The sequence below is a fragment of the Heteronotia binoei genome, chromosome 4 (assembly GCF_032191835.1).
Source record: "Heteronotia binoei isolate CCM8104 ecotype False Entrance Well chromosome 4, APGP_CSIRO_Hbin_v1, whole genome shotgun sequence".
Classification (NCBI taxonomy): Eukaryota; Metazoa; Chordata; class Lepidosauria; order Squamata; family Gekkonidae; genus Heteronotia; species Heteronotia binoei.
The window spans coordinates 184,035,386-184,054,520 of NC_083226.1; the positions used below are offsets into that span (position 1 = coordinate 184,035,386).

General features: G+C 49.2%; 1 protein-coding gene and 1 long non-coding RNA gene across 2 annotated transcripts; both read right to left on the reverse strand.

The window, feature by feature from the left end:
• Window positions 1-11,808: 11,808 nt before the first annotated feature.
• On the reverse strand, window positions 11,809-13,763 carry LOC132570186 (oocyte zinc finger protein XlCOF6-like; the record flags this gene model as incomplete). Its single annotated transcript, XM_060236620.1, has 2 exons — window positions 13,758-13,763; window positions 11,809-13,671 (listed from the first exon to the last, which is right to left on the reverse strand). Coding segments are annotated over exons 1-2 (1,869 nt in total), but the record flags the coding sequence as incomplete, so codon positions are not given.
• A 14-nt stretch (window positions 13,764-13,777) lies between these two features.
• On the reverse strand, window positions 13,778-14,320 carry LOC132569825 (uncharacterized). The gene is made up of 2 exons (XR_009555291.1): window positions 14,203-14,320; window positions 13,778-13,844 (listed from the first exon to the last, which is right to left on the reverse strand). It is a non-coding gene; the product is annotated as an uncharacterized LOC132569825 (long non-coding RNA).
• Between the last annotated feature and the right edge of the window lie 4,815 nt (window positions 14,321-19,135).

The window sequence follows — 19,135 nt, forward strand, 5'->3', positions numbered from 1 at the left end:
GTGGAACAGGCTTCCTCGGGAGGTGGTGGGCTCTCCTTCCTTGGAGGCTTTTCAACAGAGGCTAGATGGCCCTCTGACAGCAATGAAGATCCTGTGAATTTAGGGGGAGATATCTGTGAGTTTCCTTCATTGTACAGGGGATTGGACTAGATGACCCTGGAGGTCCCTTCCAACTTTTCTATGATTCTAACAGGCTTCCTCGGGAGGTGGTGGGCTCTCCTTCCTTGGAGGCTTTTCAACAGAGGCTAGATGGCCCTCTGACAGCAATGAGGATCCTGTGAATTTAGGGGAAGGTGTTTGTGAGTTTCCTGCATTGTGCAGGGGGTTGGACTAGATGACCCTGGAGGTCCCTTCCAACTCTATTGGTCCATTCGAACCAGCAGGGGGCCTGTGATTGGAGCAGGGCAGCAGGGATTAGATTGTTCCCAAATTCCCAAGCTCTGGTCGTCTGGCTCCAATGAGCCAGGCAGGAACACCCCATTCAGTTCTCACTAGAGTCCACATACACAACACCCGGCTTCGTCCTCCTGAAGCAGCACTGGGGGGCCTGCCATGCTTCTCAGCCTGGCCTGCCTTGCAGGGCTGTTGCAGGGAGAGAGGAGGCAGAAGAACCCCAAGGGCCCCTCCCAAACCCCGTAGCAGAATCAGCGTCCAGTTGGAGGTCTTTCCTTGCTCCACTGAGCAGGACAAGCGGTGCCATCTCCTGGCGGGGCAGTGGCAGCCCAAACCAGGGGATCGGAGCCAGCCAGGGGTTCCTGGGCTCAGTCTGGCAGAAAGCCAGGGGGGCACCTGGCAGGATGGGGCTGCTGGCTCCCTTCCACCCTGTCGGGCCGCACCGTCTTCTTCTGCGCCTCCTCTGGGCGCAGTTCTCGGGTGGGCGGGTGCCCCATTGGAAGGAGGGGGTGGCAGCCGGCCTACGGGGAGGGTGTTCCCCCCTTTGGGGGTCAGTGAGTAGGATCTCCCAGGAGGCACGGTGGCTCAGTGGTAGAACATCTGCTTGGTAAGCAGAAGTTCCCAGGTTCGATCCCCGGCATCTCCCACTAAAAAGGGTCCAGGCAAGTAGGGACCCTGGAGAGCCGCTGCCAGTCTGAGCAGACAAGACTGACTTTGATGGACTCAGGGGGGTCTGATTCAGCAGAAGGCAGCTTCCTATGTTCAGGAAGGCTCCTGGCTGTGCTAAAAGCGCCCCCACCCACGGCACTCCAGTTGTCTCCTGAAATCTCATGCTTTAAGGGTGAAATAACCCTCCCCCCACCTTTACATAAGCAACACCTGAAAGGTGAGATTAGAGGAGAGCCGTGGGTTGCCCTCCATGGGCAGCGCTGGAGGGATTCCTGTCCGGAGGGGGCGGGGCTGGCGGCCTTTCCCAGCCCTACCAAAAAAGTGACCACACAGGGCCATCCCTCCTAGGCGTGCCCACTGTAAGAGACTGCTGGGATCCCCTCCTGGGCTGTTTTGTTAGGGCCAGGAAAGCCCCCCCTCCCCGCCCGTGGTGACCTGAGGCCCTGCAGTGCGCCCACCAACCCTGGCAGTCCAGTGGTCTCCTAAAAAATCACTTCCAGTGACCCCAAGAAGATGAGATTTCAGGACAGCCTTCCCTTCCCTTGGAAAGGTGTGCTGTGTCACGGGCTGGGGCCAAGTCAGGCGAAGTCCAGGGGCAGTCCAAGGTCTGTAGCTGGTGAGCAGGGAGGGTCCAAAGCGCCAAAACCGAATCACAGTCCAGGTATCGCAGGTCAGAGGTTCAGAAGCCAAAGTCAGGGGGTCCAGAAGTCAATGCCAAAGTCAGGGGGTCCAAAAGCCAAAGTCAGAAGCCAAAGTGGATGCTAGAACATCAGGTAGGTGACTAGTTGCTTCCACAAAGCCTCCTCCCAAAGCCCACAGTTATATAGCCGTCTGCTGTCTGTTGCTCATTTGGGCTAATTGCTGGCTCAGAGAGGCGGCCAGGATCCTGCTGAGACTCAAGCATCCTCACTCTTAGAAGGGCCAGAATCCTTTTAAAACTCAGGGCTCAGGGAGCGTCTTCCTCGTGAGCGTGCCGCCCTCCTCCGATCCCTGAGGTCCTGACGAAGGCGGTCACGCACACGAGCCACCCGAGAGGGCGAGGCAGGGGGGCTTGGATCTTCTCCCGCAGAAGGCAGGGGCACTGGTGCAGGTGGCAGGGGCACAGTTTCTCCTGCAGGGTCCCCAGCACCCATGACATGCTGTGCTGCTGGAGGGCTCCGTGGCCCAGCAAGAGGCCATTGGGCTGTGCGCGTGAAAATCCAGTCCTAGAGCCTTTTGCACCCTTGCCAAAACTTACTGCTTGCACCCCCCCCCCTCCCTTCTATCCTAAGAGCCCACAGAATAAAACGGAGGGATCGGGGGCCTCAGGGTGACACCAGAGAAGGGGGTTAAAGTTTAAATCCCCTCCTCTAGAGGTGGGCCGCAGCAGAGGCCTGATCCCGCCATTCTATCCTTTGACCCATAGAAAAGAATGGAGTCCTACTGTGGATTTAATGAAGCCCAACTCGTAAAAAACGCACTAAGCACAGAAAACACAAAGTCTGATTTCCCTGATGCAAATCATCATCTCTTTAATCTGAGCTGTGACCCTTCCCAAACTGAGTTTTGTTTTCTAGGGTGGCCCACCGCCTGGAGGGGGGGGGGGCGGGGAGAGGCATTATGGGCTGTTTCACTCTTTAGATGCCCTTTCCACCTATGAAGCCTCTGGGGAAAAGACAGGATTTCCTCCCACCCTTTCAGGCCTGTTAGCAACCTCAAATGCAGATGCTTTTCCAAATTAAAGCAGTGAGATGAAATTTCTCACCCTGCTGAAAGGTCATCATCTCCAAGGAGGAATTCAAGGGGACCTCTGAGGAGTCAGAGGTGGGGAGTAACCTTGGTCCAGGGCTCTCTCCGGGGCATTTCTGGTTTTAGGGGGGGGGGGAGGAGTGGGAGGAGAGAAACTTGGTTCCCCTTCTGGGGAAAATCTGGGGGTGGGAGAAGCCCTGTTGGATCAGCCAAGTGGCCCATCCGCTCCAACACTCTGTGTCACACAGTGGCCAAAAAACCAGGCGCGATCAGGAGGTCCATAAGTGGGGCCAGGACACTAGAAGCCCTCCCACTATTCCCCCCTACACATCAAGCACCCAGAATACAGAGCATCACTGCCTCAGACAGAGTTCCATTTATACCTGTGGCTAAGAGCCACTGATGGACCTCTGCTCCATAATTTTATACAATCCCCTCTTGAAGCTGGCTATGCTTGCAGCTGCCACCACCTCTTCTGGCAGCGAATTACACGTGTTAATCACCCTTTGGGTGGAGAACGTTTTGGCTGGCAGATAGGGTTGCCGACTCTGGTTGGGAAATTCCTCGAGATTTGGGGAGGGCAGGGAGAAACCTCAGTGGGGTCTAATACCAGAGAGTCCCCCCTGCAAAGCAGCCATTTTCCCCGAGAGAACAGATCTCTGTCATCAGGAGATAACTTGTAATTCCAAGAGATCTCCAGGCCCCACCTGGAGGTTGGCAACTCTCACAGGGCAGGGTGCCAGCACACTTTGCAGAACAGGTGGCATCTTGTCACCTAGAACAGAGTCCTACTTTGGCTGATCACTGGACATGCCCACCTTCACGCCAAATTCCAGGACATCGACAACTGCATACGCCTCCGACTTTGACACACACACACACACAGAGGAAATGTTTAGAGTCTGAGTAGAAAATATTAAACCAGAGGAGCTGAGGCAGCATAAGGCAGCTTCATGAGTTCATACATAAGAGAAGCCCTGTAGGATCAGGCCAATGGTCCATCCAGTCCAGCACTCTGTGTCACACAGTGGCCAAAAAACCAGGTGCCATCAGGAGGTCCATCACTGGGGCCAGGGCACTAGAAGCCATCCCACTGTTGTCCCCCCACCCCCCCGCAAGCACCAAGAACACAGAGCATCCCTGCCCCAGAGATTAGAACATAAGAGAAGCCCTGTTGGATCAGCCCAATGGTCCATCCAGTCCAACACTCTGTGTCACACAGTGGCCAACAAACCAGGTGCCACCGGGAGGTCCATCAGTGGGGCTAGGACACCAGAAGCCCTCGCACTGTTGCCCCTCTGAAGCACCAAAGATACAGAGCATGACTTGCCCCAGACAGAGAGTTCCATCTATACCTTGCGGCTAATAGCCACTGATGGACCTCTGCTCCATATGTTCATCCCATCCCTTTGGGAAGCTGTCTATGCTTGCAGCCACCGCCACCTCCTGTGGCAGTGAATTCCACGTGTTAATCCCCCTTTGGGTGAAGAAGGGTTTTGTTTTATCCGTTCTAACCCGACTGCTCAGCAATTTCATTGAGCGCCCACGAACCCCAAGCGTTTTAACCTTTCTTCATAGGGAAAGTGTTCCAACCCTTGAATCATTCTAGTTGCCCTTTTCCAATGCTATAATATCTTTTTCGAGGTGCGGTGACCAGAATTGTACACGGTACTCCAAATTTCATTTCATTTCATTTTATTCGATTTATATCCCGCCCTCCCCACCGAAGCGGCTCAGGGGAGCTCACAACACAAAAGTTCTAAAATAGGATTAAGTTTTAAAATACATCAATTACATCAGTTAAAACAATAAAACAATATACTAATAAAACAATAAGACAAAGTGGTCTGCCAAAGTACTATACTACAGCCTTCCTAAGAAGTTTTCAAGTACCGATCAGTTATATGCCAACCGGAAGCGGACTGTCTTGCAGGCCCTGCGGAACTGCCCATGGTCCCACAGGGCCCTCACCTCTTCCGGTAGCTGGTTCCACCAGCAAGGGGCTGTAATTGAAAAGGCCCTGTCCCTGGTCGACTTCAGACGGGCCTCCTTTGGCCCAGGGATTACAAGCAGATTTTGAGAACCCGATCTCAGCACTCTCTGGGGAACATGTGGGGAGAGACAGTCCCTAAGGTAGGAAGGTCCTAGGCCATATAGGGCTTTAAAGGTAATAACCAGCACCTTGTACCGAACTCGGTATATTATTGGCAGCCAGTGCAGTCCCTGGAGCCCCGGCTGGATGTGCTCCCATCTAGGGAGCCCTAATAGCAGCCGGGCAGCAGCATTCTGCACTAACTGCAACTTCCGGGTTCGGCACAGGGGCAGCCCCATGTAGAGGGCATTACAGTAGTCCAACCTCGAGGTGACCATTGTATGGATCACCGTTGCCAGATCGTCATGCTCCAGGAAAGGGGCCAACTGCCTCACCCGCCTAAGATGAAAAAATTCGAACTTAGCAGTGGCTCCTAATGGTCAGGAAGGTCCCCAGGTTCAATTCCTGAAATTCCCACTTTAAAAGGATCCAAAGCTGCATGTGTGTCAGGGGTGATGGGAAAGACCTTGGGCTGAGATGCTGCCAGTCTGAGTTGAGGCAGGGCCCAGTTTTGGCAAGGCCGGGAAAGCCCCCCATCCCCCGTGGTGACCTGAGGCCCTGCAGTGCGCCCACCAACCACTTCCAGTGACCCTGAGACGACAAGATTTTAGGACAGCCTTGCGTTCCCTTGGGCTGGCCCTAGAGCCTTTTGCGCCCTCGCCAAAACTAAGGACTTGTGCGTCCCTCCCTCATTCTGTCCTATGAGCCCATAGAATAAAATGGAGGGATGGGAGGCGCAGTGAAGGCCTGATACTCCCATCTATCCTGTGGCCCCTACAAAAGAATGGAGTCCGTTCTTTCCTATGGGCCAATAGGCTAGAATGGAGGGATTTAAACTTACCGTCTCTTTCCCTCCCCCTCCCTGCCCTGTGAGGTAGGTGGGGCTGATGGAGCTCTTCAAGAACCGCTCTTGATGATAAATATCAAAAAAGGTTGTTAGACCATGGTTTGCAGTAATTGAATATTTATCGCAAAATGATATTATACCAAATAACCCTTTGTATGCTAACTTGATATACTTTTAAAGTTTGAAACCATGAAAGTTATATATATTTGACAATTCAAGGAAAGGAAAGGTCCCCTGTTACGGGGTGGTTTCCCATTGCCTTCCCCAGTCATCTGCACTTCCCCCCCAGCAAACTAGCTACTCATTTTACTGACCTCGGAAGGATGGAAGGCTGAGTCAACTCTTGGGCCAGCTACTTCAACCAGCTTTCGCTGGAATAGAACTCCTGTCGTGAGCAGAGAGTTCAGATCTCAGTACTGCAGTACTGCTGCTTTACCACCCTGCGCCACGGGGCCGCTTGACAATTCAAAGGAAACCCTAAATTCCGTTATGTTAATACAGCGTTTGTATTTTGTTTTGTATTTTTAATGCATGATGTGTTAGGTAATATAAAATGTAATAAAAATGGAACCGGGGGAAGAAAAAGAACTGCTCTTGAGAGAACATCTTAAGAGAACTGCAGCTGATCCAAGGTCACCCAGCAGCTGCATGTGGAGTGGGGAATCAAACCCAGTTCTCTCGATTAGAGTGTGTGCTCCTAAGCACTATACCAAACTGGCTCAGAGGGGAAAGTGAGGCTCCCCCCGCACCTGAAGTCCTGGAGGGACTGGCCTAGTGGCCGGCAGCTCAGAACTGGGCTTTAGTTTTCAAAGGTAGAGGATGCTGAATGTGGAGAGAGGAGGGAAGAACATATTGTTTATACCCTGTCCCATACTCTGAATCTAAGAGCGGCTCACAATCTCTTTTACCATCCTCCCTCACAACAGACACCCTGTGAGGCGGGTGGGGCTGAGAAGGTTCCCACAGCAGCTGCACTTTCAAGGACAACTCCTGCGAGAGCTATGGCTGACCCAAGGTCATTCCAGCAGCTGCAAGTGGAGGAGTGGAGAATCAAACCCGGTTCTCCCAGGTAAGAGTCTGCGTACTTAACCACTATGGCCGACCCAAGGCCATTCCAGCAGGTGCAAGTGGAGGAGCGGGGAATCAAACCTGGTTCTCCCAGATAAGAGTCTGCACACTTAACCACTATGGCTGACCCAAGGCCATTCCAGCAGGTGCAAGTGGAGGAGTGGAGAATCAAACCTGGTTCTCCCAGATAAGAGTCCGCACACTTTACCACTACATCAAACTGGAATGCTGAAAACGGGGACAGAAAATATAGGTTGGCTATGGTGTGGGAAGGAGAGAAGGAAGCATGAGAAAAGGAGGTCTTTCACGAAAGGGAAATATGAAACAGTGTTTGTGGGGGGGAATGAGATGCATCCCCCACGTCCTTGCCCACTTAGAAATAAATAAATGTAAAAGTCATGAGATTTCCACACCTATCAAACATATCTCTTTGAATAAGGGCTCCCCTCCAAAAAAAAAAATTAGTCCTTAAAGCTCTCTGACAAGGTCGGTTAGCCTGAAAAGGTGACCTGGTAAAGGGCACTCAACGTCCTTCCAAGCCTCCTGTGGATTTAATGAAGACCAACTCATTAAAAACCTGCTGAACACAGAAAACACAAAGTCTGATTTGCCAGGTGCAAATCATCATCTCTTTAATCTGAGCTGTGCCCCTTCCTAAACTGAGTTTTGTTTTCTAAAGTCGCTCACTGCCTGAAGGGGAAAAAAGCATTCTCTCCCTTTAACAGAGGCGCGATGGGCTGTTATTTATCTCTTCAGATGCCCATTTCCACCCACAAAGCCTCTGGGGAAAAGACAGGATCTCCTCCCCCCCCCCCACCCTTTCAGGTCTGTTAACAACCCTAATGCAGAGACCTTTCCAAATTAAAGTAGTGAGATTTATTTATTTTATTTATTTATATTAAGATTTATACCCCGCCCTTCTCACCTAAGTGTCTCAGGGCGGCTTACAACATAATAATTAAAACAACTTCAGTTTAAAACATTTAAAAATACAATTAAACCATAAATTAGTAAAAAAAAAAAAAAAACAAGATAGAATAAAACCGGCGGCCTATAGATACATTTTGTTCCATCCAAGATGTTTTACATTGTCAGCTAATGTCATAGGCCTGCCGGAAGAGGACTGTTACAGGCCCTGCGGAATTGCCCTAGATCCCGCAGGGCCCGCACCTCTTCCGGCAGCTGGTTCCATGAAATCTCTCACCCTGCTGCATGGTCATAATCTCCAAGGAATTCAAGGGGACCTCTGAGGAGTCAGAAGTGGGGAGTTACCTTGGCCCAGGGCTTCCTCCAGGGCATTTCTGGCTCATGGTTTTAGGGAGAGGGGGAAGGAGCAGGAGGAGAGAAACTTGCATATCCTTACTGGGAAAATCTGGGGGTGGAAGTGGGAGGAGAATCAGGATTAAGGAACATGTTCAGCATTACTGCAGTACTGTGGTCAGAACTCTCTGCTCACGACCCGAGTTCAATTCCGGCGGAAGGTGGATTCAGGTAGCCGGCCCCAGGTTGACTCAGCCTTCCATCCTTCCGAGGTCGGTAAAATGAGTCCCCAGCATGCTGGGGGGAAAGTGTAAAAGACTGGGGAAGGCCATGGCAAACCACCCCATAAAAAGTCTGCCGTGAAAACATTTTGAAAACAACGTCGCCCCAGAGTCAGAAACGACTGGCGCTTGCACAGGGGACCTTTCTTTTCCTTCCTTCACCTTCCACAAGGTTCACATGCCAACTCCACAGATACTATTCCATTTCCACAATGCTGGATAATACTCTGTGTGTGTGCACATCTGACCTCTTAGAACTTACTGAGTTGTTGGGTAAGGAGACACAAGGTTTTCTTTCCAACCCAAATAAATCCTATCACCAGAACTCTTTGGGCTTCAAGGTAATAACACCCAAAAAACACGCACAGCAGGCTGGACGGGGGAGATGAGAGGGTTGTGTAATGCCTCTCAAGAGCTACTTGTCAGATTTAAGAAGTTTCTCAACTAAGGCTGTCGGCTGGTCACACGATGTTTATGCCCGTAGCAGAGAGGCTGCAGGGATCTCTTATCCTCAACTCGTCCATTTCATCACAGGATTTGGAAAAGGAAATGTTTCTGCCAGTTTTGTAGATGTCAGAAAAACTTTTGTAGATGTCAGATAACATGAAGTAGCAAGTTTCATTGGGGGGGGGGACCACTAAAAAAGCCCTCCTTTGTGTAACTACTTTCTGAGCCTTCAGCACCTGGGTGTCTGAAAAAGACCCTCCGATCTTAACCATTAGATTGGCCTGCATCTGACTAGGTACATTTGCTGTCGCTAGGCACATTTGCATACCGGTTTGCCACTCTTCAAGGATCTCCTGTGAAATCACAACATGCGCCGGCTCAGGGATCCCCAGTAAGGGTGTCGATCCCTCTGTCTTACTCATCTCAGACGGGCTGAGTTTATCTCCTACACCTCAATTTACTTATTTAACAAAAATGTTATATCTCCCCCTTTCCCTGCTCAGAATCAAATTAAACTACTCAATTCATTAGTTGACAGGATCACGCTATACCAACTTTAGTGATCTATTTATTTTTTAAAGTAATTAATTACAGTTAATCAAGTACTGATTGCATCTTTAATTACAATTAGTTATAATCAAACTTAACCATTACTTCTATTTTGCTGTGGTTAAACACCCAAAACCATTCACAATATCTCTCAGTAATAGAATTACTTCTATTTTCTAATAATTAAACATTCACACCTATACACCATTCCTCTCATACGCTCCTCTCTTTACTCATGCTTTATCATTGCATCCTACACCAATCACTCATCCAAGTTAACCCAAGCACTCCAACTTCCACTCTTTATCAGTCATCCCACACTCTTCTATACAGTCCAGTATCTCTCCTGAAATTGAAAGTTCAAATGAACACGACTTCCTGTCAGCCACTTTGAATCTTCCAACCTTGTTCTTTCTTCCTTCTTCCCGCCTTGTTCCTTCTACAGTATATAGTTTAACTATCATAAATCTAGTTCCACCAATTCACTGTATCCCCGTCTATAATTTTTCCACTTCACAGATATATTTATTAAGCAACCAACCGCACCTAGTCACTTAGCATTCCACTCACACAAAACCAACCACATTTACTCTTTTCTCTCTCTTCTGCTTCCAGTTACTGCCACCTTAACGTGTTATCACCCCATCCTTTCATTTAAAGTCCAAAATGTTTTCATTAAGTCTTCTCTCTTCCTCTTCCTGTTGCTCTTCTACTTTCCGTCCACTCACTCTGGAATAAATCCCGCCAGCCAGTTTCATTTAGTGTTTTGATTTCCGCTATTCTGTCCCTTCCAGAACACCGTCCATGTAGCACAAAAGCAGCAGTCACATACAATTATTTTTACAGCCCCAAAACTCATGCAGTCAAAATTAATGGAATAGAAAGTTTGCATTTATAAGAATAATCAGCTATAGGTCCATCAGCAGCCGCAGTCTGCCTGCTAACCAAGTATACCAAATGCTAAACCTTTAATCCATTTCAGCTGTTGCCGTCATCAGTTCCAAACTTCTCCTCTTCTCCGTCGCCGCCCTCAGTTCACCCCCCTTTCATCGCCCGACCATAAATTCCAAGCCGCTGCTTATTCTTTAGCACATAGTAAATCACTTAGCTCTGTCTATTGCCTTTTGTTGGAAGTCTCTTCTCAGTTGTAAAAACCTTGCTGCCCTTTCTCCTCCCCTCCGGCATTCACAGCTTCTTTGCCATCAAGGCGTCCGCAACAACCCGGGCTTCGGGGATACCAGGAGGTTCAAAATGGAGCCGACAGCCGCAGCTCGATCCTCCTCTTGCTCCCCCTGCCTTGAGAACCTCCCGACTGGGGTCCTACTGGGTCTACCTGCTTCTAGTGACCCCAAAAGCCCATGATCTACCTGGCTGATCTGTTTCTTTCACTTTCCCAGCATGTGCTTAGAAACTGCTTGGCTTTCATAATATTAACAGGGAGTTGTAGGCAAAAAACATCTGGAGAGTTACCTTTGGCAACCCCTGCAGTAGAAGACAGAAACAGAATCCAGGATGATCTTGACACACTGAAAAACTGGGCTAAAACCAATAAAATGAATCTTAACAGGTATAAATGTAAAGTTCTGCATTTAAGTAGGAAAAGTTGGAAGGGACCTCCAAGGTCATCAAGTTCAAACTCCTGCACAATGCAGGAAACTCACAAACACCTCCCCCTAAAATCACAGGATCCTCATCGCTATCAGATGGCCATCTAGCCTCTGTTTAAAAACCTCCAAGGAAGGAGAGCCCACCGCCTCCCGAGGAAGCCTGTTCCATTTAGGTAGGAGAAATCCAATCCAAGGTTATAGGATGGGGGAAACTTGTCTTAGCAGTAGCATGTGTGAAGAGGGCCTTACATGAGTCAGCATATGTTCCACTAATACCCCTAGATCCTATTCACACCTACTACTGCTAAGACAAGTCTCCCCCATCCTATAGCTATGCATTGGATTTTTCCTACCTAAATGGAACAGCCTTCCTCGGGAGGTGGTGGGCTCTCCTTCCTTGGAGGTTTTTAAAGAGAGGCTGGATGGCCATCTGACAGCAATGAGGATCCTGTGAATTTAGGGAGCGGTATTTCTGAACTTCCTGCATTGTGCAGGAGGTTGGACTAGATGACCCTCGAGATCCCTTCCAACTCTATCATTCTAATGTTTTATATGAAGAGTAGTTGTCTTATAGGTGTAAAATATGAAGAAAGACCTTTTTGGGGGGTAAGCATTTTCACCTTTTCTCTTTCTGGTGGTTCTTAGATTCTCTAGATGATTTCCAAGCTGAGTTAAAATGCACATTCTGAGCAATTATCCTCTGTATTGCGATTGAGGACTTCTATTGTTAATCAGTCTCCTATCGTTAATCAGTCACTCTGAGCACTCAAAATGTTTCTTCCCTTTGGGTTCTTAGGTCTGGTGAACGATGGCCGGTCCAAATGAATCTCTTTCCACACTCTGAGAATTAAAAGGGTTTCTCCCCGTATGGGTTCTTTGATGGACTTGAAGATTGCGACTCCAACTGAATCTCTTTCCACACTCTGAACATTCAAAAGGTTTCTCCCCTGTGTGGGTTCTCTGATGCTGTTGAAGACTGCTACTCCTACTGAATCTCTTCCCACACTCTGAACATTCAAAAGGTTTCTCCCCTGTGTGGGTTCTTTGATGGACTTGAAGACTGCTTCTCTGACAGAATCTCTTTCCACACTCTGTGCATTCAAAAGGTTTCTCCCCTGTGTGGATTGTTTGGTGCCGTTGAAGCCTGTGACTCTGATTGAATCTCTTCCCGCACTCTGAGCATTCAAAAGGTTTCTCCCCTGTGTGGGTTCTTTGGTGCAGCTGAAGACTGATACTCTGACTGAATCTCTTTCCACACTCGGTGCATTCAAAAGGTTTCTCCCCTGTGTGGATTGCTTGGTGCTGCTGACGATACCCATTTGTACTGAATCTCTTCCCACACTCTGAGCATTCAAAAGGTTTCTCCCCTCTGTGGGTTCCTTGATGGACTTGAAGATTCCTTCTCCGAGTGAATCTCGTCCCACACTCTGTGCATTCAAAAGGTTTCTCCCCTGTGTGGGTTCTTTGATGCTCTTGAAGACTGCTACTATGACTGAATCTCTTTCCACATTCTGTGCATTCAAAAGGTTTCTCCCCTGTGTGGGTTCTTTGATGCGTTCGAAGATGACTACTCTCACTGAATCTCTTTCCACACTCAGTGCATTCAAAAGGTTTCTCCCCTGTGTGGGTTCTTTGATGCTTTTGAAGACTGCAACTCCGACTGAATCTCTTCCCACACTCTGAGCATTCAAAAGGTTTCTCCCCTGTGTGGGTTCTTTGATGCTCTTGAAGACTGCTACTATGACTGAATCTCTTTCCACATTCTGTGCATTCAAAAGGTTTCTCCCCTGTGTGGGTTCTTTGATGCGTTCGAAGATTACTACTCTCACTGAACCTCTTTCCACACTCTGAGCATTCAAAAGGTTTCTCCCCTGTGTGGGTTCTTTGATGATCTTTAAGACTGCAACTCGTGCTGAATCTCTTCCCACACTCTGAGCATTCAAAAGGTTTCTCCCCTGTGTGGGTTGTTTGATGCTCTTGAAGACTGCGACTCCAACTGAATCTCTTACCACACTCTGAGCATTCAAAAGGTTTCTCACCTGTGTGGGTTCTTTGATGGACTTGAAGACTGCTACTATGACAGAATCTCTTCCCACACTCTGAGCATTCAAAAGGTTTCTCCCCTGTGTGGGTTCTTTGGTGCAGCTGAAGACTGATACTCTGACTGAATCTCTTTCCACACTTGGTGCATTCAAAAGGTTTCTCCCTTGTGTGGATTGCTTGGTGCTGCTGAAGATACCGATTCGTACTGAATCTCTTCCCACACTCTGAGCATTCAAAAGGTTTCTCCCCTGTGTGGGTTCTTTGATGGACTTGAAGACTGCTTCTCTGACTGAATCTCTTTCCACACTCTGTGCATTCAAAAGGTTTCTCCCCTGTGTGGGTTCTTTGATGGACTTGAAGACTGCTTCTCCGACTGAATCTCTTTCCACATTCTGTGCATTCAAAAGGTTTCTCCCCTGTATGGATTACTTGGTGATGCTGACGCCACCTATTCGTACTGAATCTCTTCCCACACTCTGAGCATTCAAAAGGTTTCTCCCCTGTGTGGGTTCTTTCATGGACTTGAAGATTGCTTCTCTGACTGAATCTCTTTCCACACTCTGTGCATTCAAAAGGCTTCTCTCCCGTGTGGGTTACTTGATGCTGTTGAAGATGGGCACTCCTATTGAATCTCTTTCCACACTCTGAGCATTCAAAAGGTTTCTCTCCCGTGTGGGTTACTTGATGCTGTTGGGGACAGCCACTCCAATTGATTCTCTTTCCACACTCTGAGCAATCAGAAGGTTTCTCCAATGTGGGTAGGCCTCGAAAACTGACATTTCCTTTCAAGCCATTTTTAACTCTGACTGGCATTTGCTGATGAAGTTCCTCGTCCTCCTCATTTCTCTGATCATCCTCTGCTGGAATAAATAGAGAGGCCCTTTTAGTACCTGGGAGGTTTGTAAGGTCCAAAGGCATCTATGTGACTACTTAAGGAAAGGATTGACGGCCCCTTGGCCTCATCCAGCTTGCCTGATCTTAACCAACTTTCCCCAGATTATTTAGTATTGAAGGATACCTCACACTCCCTCAAGAGCCACAGCAGAGCTCTTGCCCAGAACGAGTTTCTGCAATTCCAGATTTCAGTTCCCAGAAGACCACACTCCCTCTCTTCCTCCTTACTCAGAGGGCTTTATGCTTGTTGCTCAGCAGTAAACCAGATATCCCCTGTGGCTATTCCTTGCCTCTTCCCTTGACATAACCATAAAGGATACTCACTCTCAGCCAGCTCATTTGGGAAGGAAATATGCTCTTCGGATCCTCTTGTTGAACTCTCCAGCCTTTCTTTGGATGCAAAGCCATGGTCTGTTTCCACCACTGTCTTTCTTATACTTCTCATTTCTTTTGCAAAAAGAGAAAGAGAGAGAGAGAGAGAAAGAGAGAGACTGATCATTCTTATATGGGAAAGGAAAGAAAGTCAAGAGTAAAAATTCTTCTGGAAGGATGAAGTCGTGGTCAAGATCAAAGTGAAGAAGAGGAGGAGGAGGAGATTGGATTTAAACCCTGCCATTCACCACCCAAAGGAGTCTCAGAGCAGCTTACAATCTCCTTTTCCTTCCCCTCCCCACAAAAGATGCCCTGTGAGGGCTGAGAGAGCTCTGACAGAAACTGCTCTTGAGAGAACAACTCTGACAGAGTTAGGACTGACCCAAGTCACTCCAACAGTTTAACCTGGAAGAATGGGGAATTAAACCTGGTTCTCCCAGATAAAAGTCCACTCACTGAACCACTACACCAAAATGGCTATAAGGGATACGGATCTCTGAGGCAAAGCACCCCCTCTCAAAGGTTAATGTGATTATTAAGTCACCTGGTCCAACTCTTGGGGGGGAGGGGTGGGTGGGCTCCCTCTTGGTTATCCTGCCCCCCCAGGGAAAGTGTATGCGCAATACATAGCCTCTCCTTTCCCGGTGTAGTGAACGCCGCGTGGTCACTGTCCGCCTATGCCTGGCAGATGGTCACTGCAATGGCCTCTCCTGCATTACTGCATCCGTGGCATACCTTCCCGCGGGTCCCCCCCCGTTTCTCACAGAGTTTGCCACGTCATGGTGCAACCGAATGTCCAGCGGTATAACCGGATGGGCAGGCTGGGCTCACCAACCTCGCCAGCCAAGAGAAGGAAAACTCTAACATCAAACCCGGGCAGATAGAGCTCGTTAATGTAACACCTACCACCTGGAGGACTCGCTGCCAGCGTCGCGGCTTACTGGGCCATGGCAGATGACGCCAAGGTGAAAGGGTGGAGCCAGTACCGCGCACACTGTGCTTCACCTAAAAATTCCTCTGCGCAGGCCTGAAGGGCATATCCACATCCACAACCCACAACACACCAAGTCCTGCAGCGATGGGCAAGGGGCGAAACGGCAGGTGGAAGATGCCACTGGAAGCCACAGTCCCAATCCTGCATGTAGGCGGTTCAGGGTATTGGTCGCCTGATGCTGACCCGGAGACGAAAGCATCTTTCGGCAGCACCCTGAACAACCAAGCAGCCTTATCTAGGGACAGCACTGCTTGCTCCGCACGGAGAGGGGCCTAGAAATGGTGGCCTAAACAAAGCTCGTCTCCCCCACCCCAGTTGGCTAGCCGCGGTCAACGGGCATCCTTACTTGCGGTCAAAAAATAACAACAAAGAAAAGGCATGCACCTGCCTCACAAAGTGTGCAAAGACTAAAGCTTGCGTGTTGGAACATCAGAACCATGCTTGACACAGTAGACAGTGGTTGCCCTGAACGACGCTCTGCTCTAGTTGCCCACGAACTTCTCAGGTTGAATATTGATATAGCAGCTCTCAGTGAGGTCCGTTTCCCTGAGGAAGGTAGTCTTCGAGAACATGGTGCTGGCTATACCCTCTACTGGTCGGGTAAGTCAAAGGCTGAGAGCCGCCTTTCTGGCGTTGGCTTCATGGTCAGGAACTCCATTGCCTCCAAACTCGAAAACCTCCCAACAGGTCACTCAGATCGCATCATGTCCATGCGCCTCCCACTTCAAAACAAGCAGCATGCAACACTCTTCAGTGTGTATGCCCCAACCCTTCAAGCAGATCCTGCAGAAAAGAACAAGTTCTATGCTGATCTACGCAACCTCGTATGGAAGACCCCTACAGAGGACAAGGTGATCATCCTTGGCGACTTCAATGCCAGAGTAGGTAAAGACTCGGAAGCCTGGAAAGGAGTACTTGGCAAACACGGTATTGGCAAGTGTAATGATAACGGGCGCCTCCTGCTAGAATTCTGCATGGAGCACCAGCTCACCATCACCAACACTATCTTTCAACAGAAGAACAGCCTGAAGACAACCTGGATGCACCCACGGTCCAAGCACTGGCACCTTATCGACTACATTCTGGTGCGCCAGAGAGACCTTCGAGATGTCTTACACACCCGAGTAATGCCCAGTGTGGAATGCCATATGGATCATCGTCTTGTACGCTGCAATCTCCGTCTTCACTTTAAACCCACACCCAGGAGAGGAGGTATCCCTCGGAGGAAGCTTCAGGTTGGCAGCCTTCAGTCAGCCGAAGTTAAAGCTGCCTTCCAGGCAAAACTCCAGTCAAGAATTGAGGACCCCAGTTGCCCCACAGACCCTTCTCCAGAAGCACTCTGGGAACACCTAATAACTACCATCCTGTTGATCTCTGAAGAAGTCCTTGGGTTCTCCACAAGGAAAAACAAGGACTGGTTTGACGAGAACAATCAAGAGATCCAAGAATTACTAGCGAAAAAGAGATCTGCCTACCAAGCACATCTAGCTCATCCCTCCTGTCCCGGGAAAAAAGCAATCTTTCACGCTGCATGTAGCAACCTCCAGCGCAAGCTTCGAGACATTCAGAACGAGTGGTGGACCAAGCTTGCAGAGAGAACCCAGCTGTGTGCAGACACTGGTGATTTAAGAGGGTTCTACGAAGCCCTGAAGGCAGTATATGGCCCATCATATCAGGCTCAGAGTCCCTTGCGTAGTGCAGACGGCCAAGTGCTCCTCACAGATAAGGCATCCATACTGAACCGGTGGTCGGAGTATTTTCAGGCTCCCTTCAGTGCCAACCGCGTAGTTCAAGATTCAGCAATCCACCTCAACCCACTTCAACCAGTGAAAACAGAGTTGGATGAGATCCCCACCCTAGAAGAGACTGTTAAAGCCATCAAGCAACTGAAAAGTGGCAAGGCAGCGGGAGTTGATGGAATCCCACCAGAGATCTGGAAGCAGGGGGGCACAGTACTACATAGCACACTTCACAAAGTACTTGTCACCTGCTGGGAACAAGGCAGACTACCACAGGACTTTCGCGATGCATTCATCATCACTCTACACAAGAACAAAGGAGAAAAGTCAGACTGCTCCAACTACCGGGGGATAACCCTGCTCTCCATCGCAGGCAAAATCCTTACCAGAATACTCCTGAACAGACTGGTGCCCACCATTGAAGAAGAACTCCTCCCAGAGAGCCAGTGCAGCTTCAGAGCTAACAGGAGCACCACCGACATGGTATTTGTTCTCAGGCAGCTCCAAGAGAAATGCAGGGAACAGAACAAGGGTCTATATGTGACTTTTGTCGACCTTACCAAAGCTTTCGATACCGTTAGCAGGAAAGGCCTGTGGCAAATCTTGGAACGTTTAGGATGTCCCCCAAGGTTCCTCAGCATGATCATCAAGCTACATGAAGACCAGCGAGGCCAAGTCAGGCACTGCAACGACCTCTCGGAGCCCTTCCCAATAGGCACAGGTGTAAAGCAAGGCTGCGTTCTCGCGCCAACTCTCTTTACAATCTTCTTTAGCATGATGCTTCAAAGAGCCGCAGTGGATCTAGATGATGACGATGGTGTCTACATCCGCTATCGCACCGATGGCAGCCTGTTCAACCTGAGGCGACTAAAGGCTCACTCCAAGACAATGGAAAAACTCATCCGAGAGCTACTATTTGCTGATGATGGTGCACTCGTCTCCCACCCGGTATCAGCTCTGCAGCATATGACGTCCTGCTTTGCAGAGGCTGCCAAGCTATTCGGCCTAGAAGTTAGTCTGAAGAAGACAGAAGTTCTCCACCAGCCTGCACCCCAGGAAGATTATCACCCTCCCTGCATCACTGTGGGTGAATCAATTCTGAAGACAGTCCAGCAGTTCAGCTACCTGGGGTGCATCATCTCCTTAGATGCCAAGATCGACAAGGAGATTGACAACAGGCTGACAAAGGCAAATCGTGCATTTGGCCGACTGCACAAAAGAGTGTGGAGCAACAAGTATCTGAAAAAAGGCACAAAGATCAATGTTTACAAAGCGGTTGTGATGACAACCCTCATCTACGGCTCCGAATCGTGGGTTTTATACCGTCATCACCTGCGACTCCTTGAGCGCTTTCATCAGCGCTGCCTTCGCACCATCCTCATCCGCCATCGAATTAGAGGGGCACCAAAGAAGAGGTACAAGGACTCCTTGAAGAAATCCCTTGGTACCTGTTGCATCAACCATCACCAGTGGTCTGACCTAGCCTCAGATCGCAAAGCATGGAGGCACACCATCCACCAGGCTGTCTCTTCCTTTGAGAACGCACGCATAGCTGGTCTTGAGGACAACAGGAGATTGAGGAAGAATCGCACTGCTACAGCACCAACCCCAAATCAGACTTTTCCCTGCAGCCACTGTGGCCAGATCTGACTGTCCCGAATTGGTTTTGTCAGCCACCAGCGAGCCTGCAGCAGACGTGGACTATTGCATTCTTCTTAAATCTTCGTTCGCGAAGTCAAGCCAAGAGAGAGAGGGGTCCAACTCTCAGGAGTTTGCGATTTGTGTCTCTCTGCAGCATTACCTTCTTCAGGGCCAGACTACAGAATGTGGCAATTGGTTAATCATGAGAACCTGTAACCAATAGTGTAACCAGGAGGGAGGCGGCATTAGGAGGCTGCTGACAACCTCTGGAAAATTCCATCAAGAAGGGCCCTTGATTGGGTCGTTAGGACCACCTGAGGTAAAGGTACAATGTATACTACGGGTATCGCCCAGAGGGAAGCCATGCTAGTACACCTTGATATTATCCTGCTTCATCATGAAGAATAGTTTTATGTAGAGTAACTTAGGCTACAGCTGGTATATTCATGCTACAACAAGAGTTGTCATCTAATACAAAGTATTTCATGTATTAGATAGTTCAGTCGGTGTT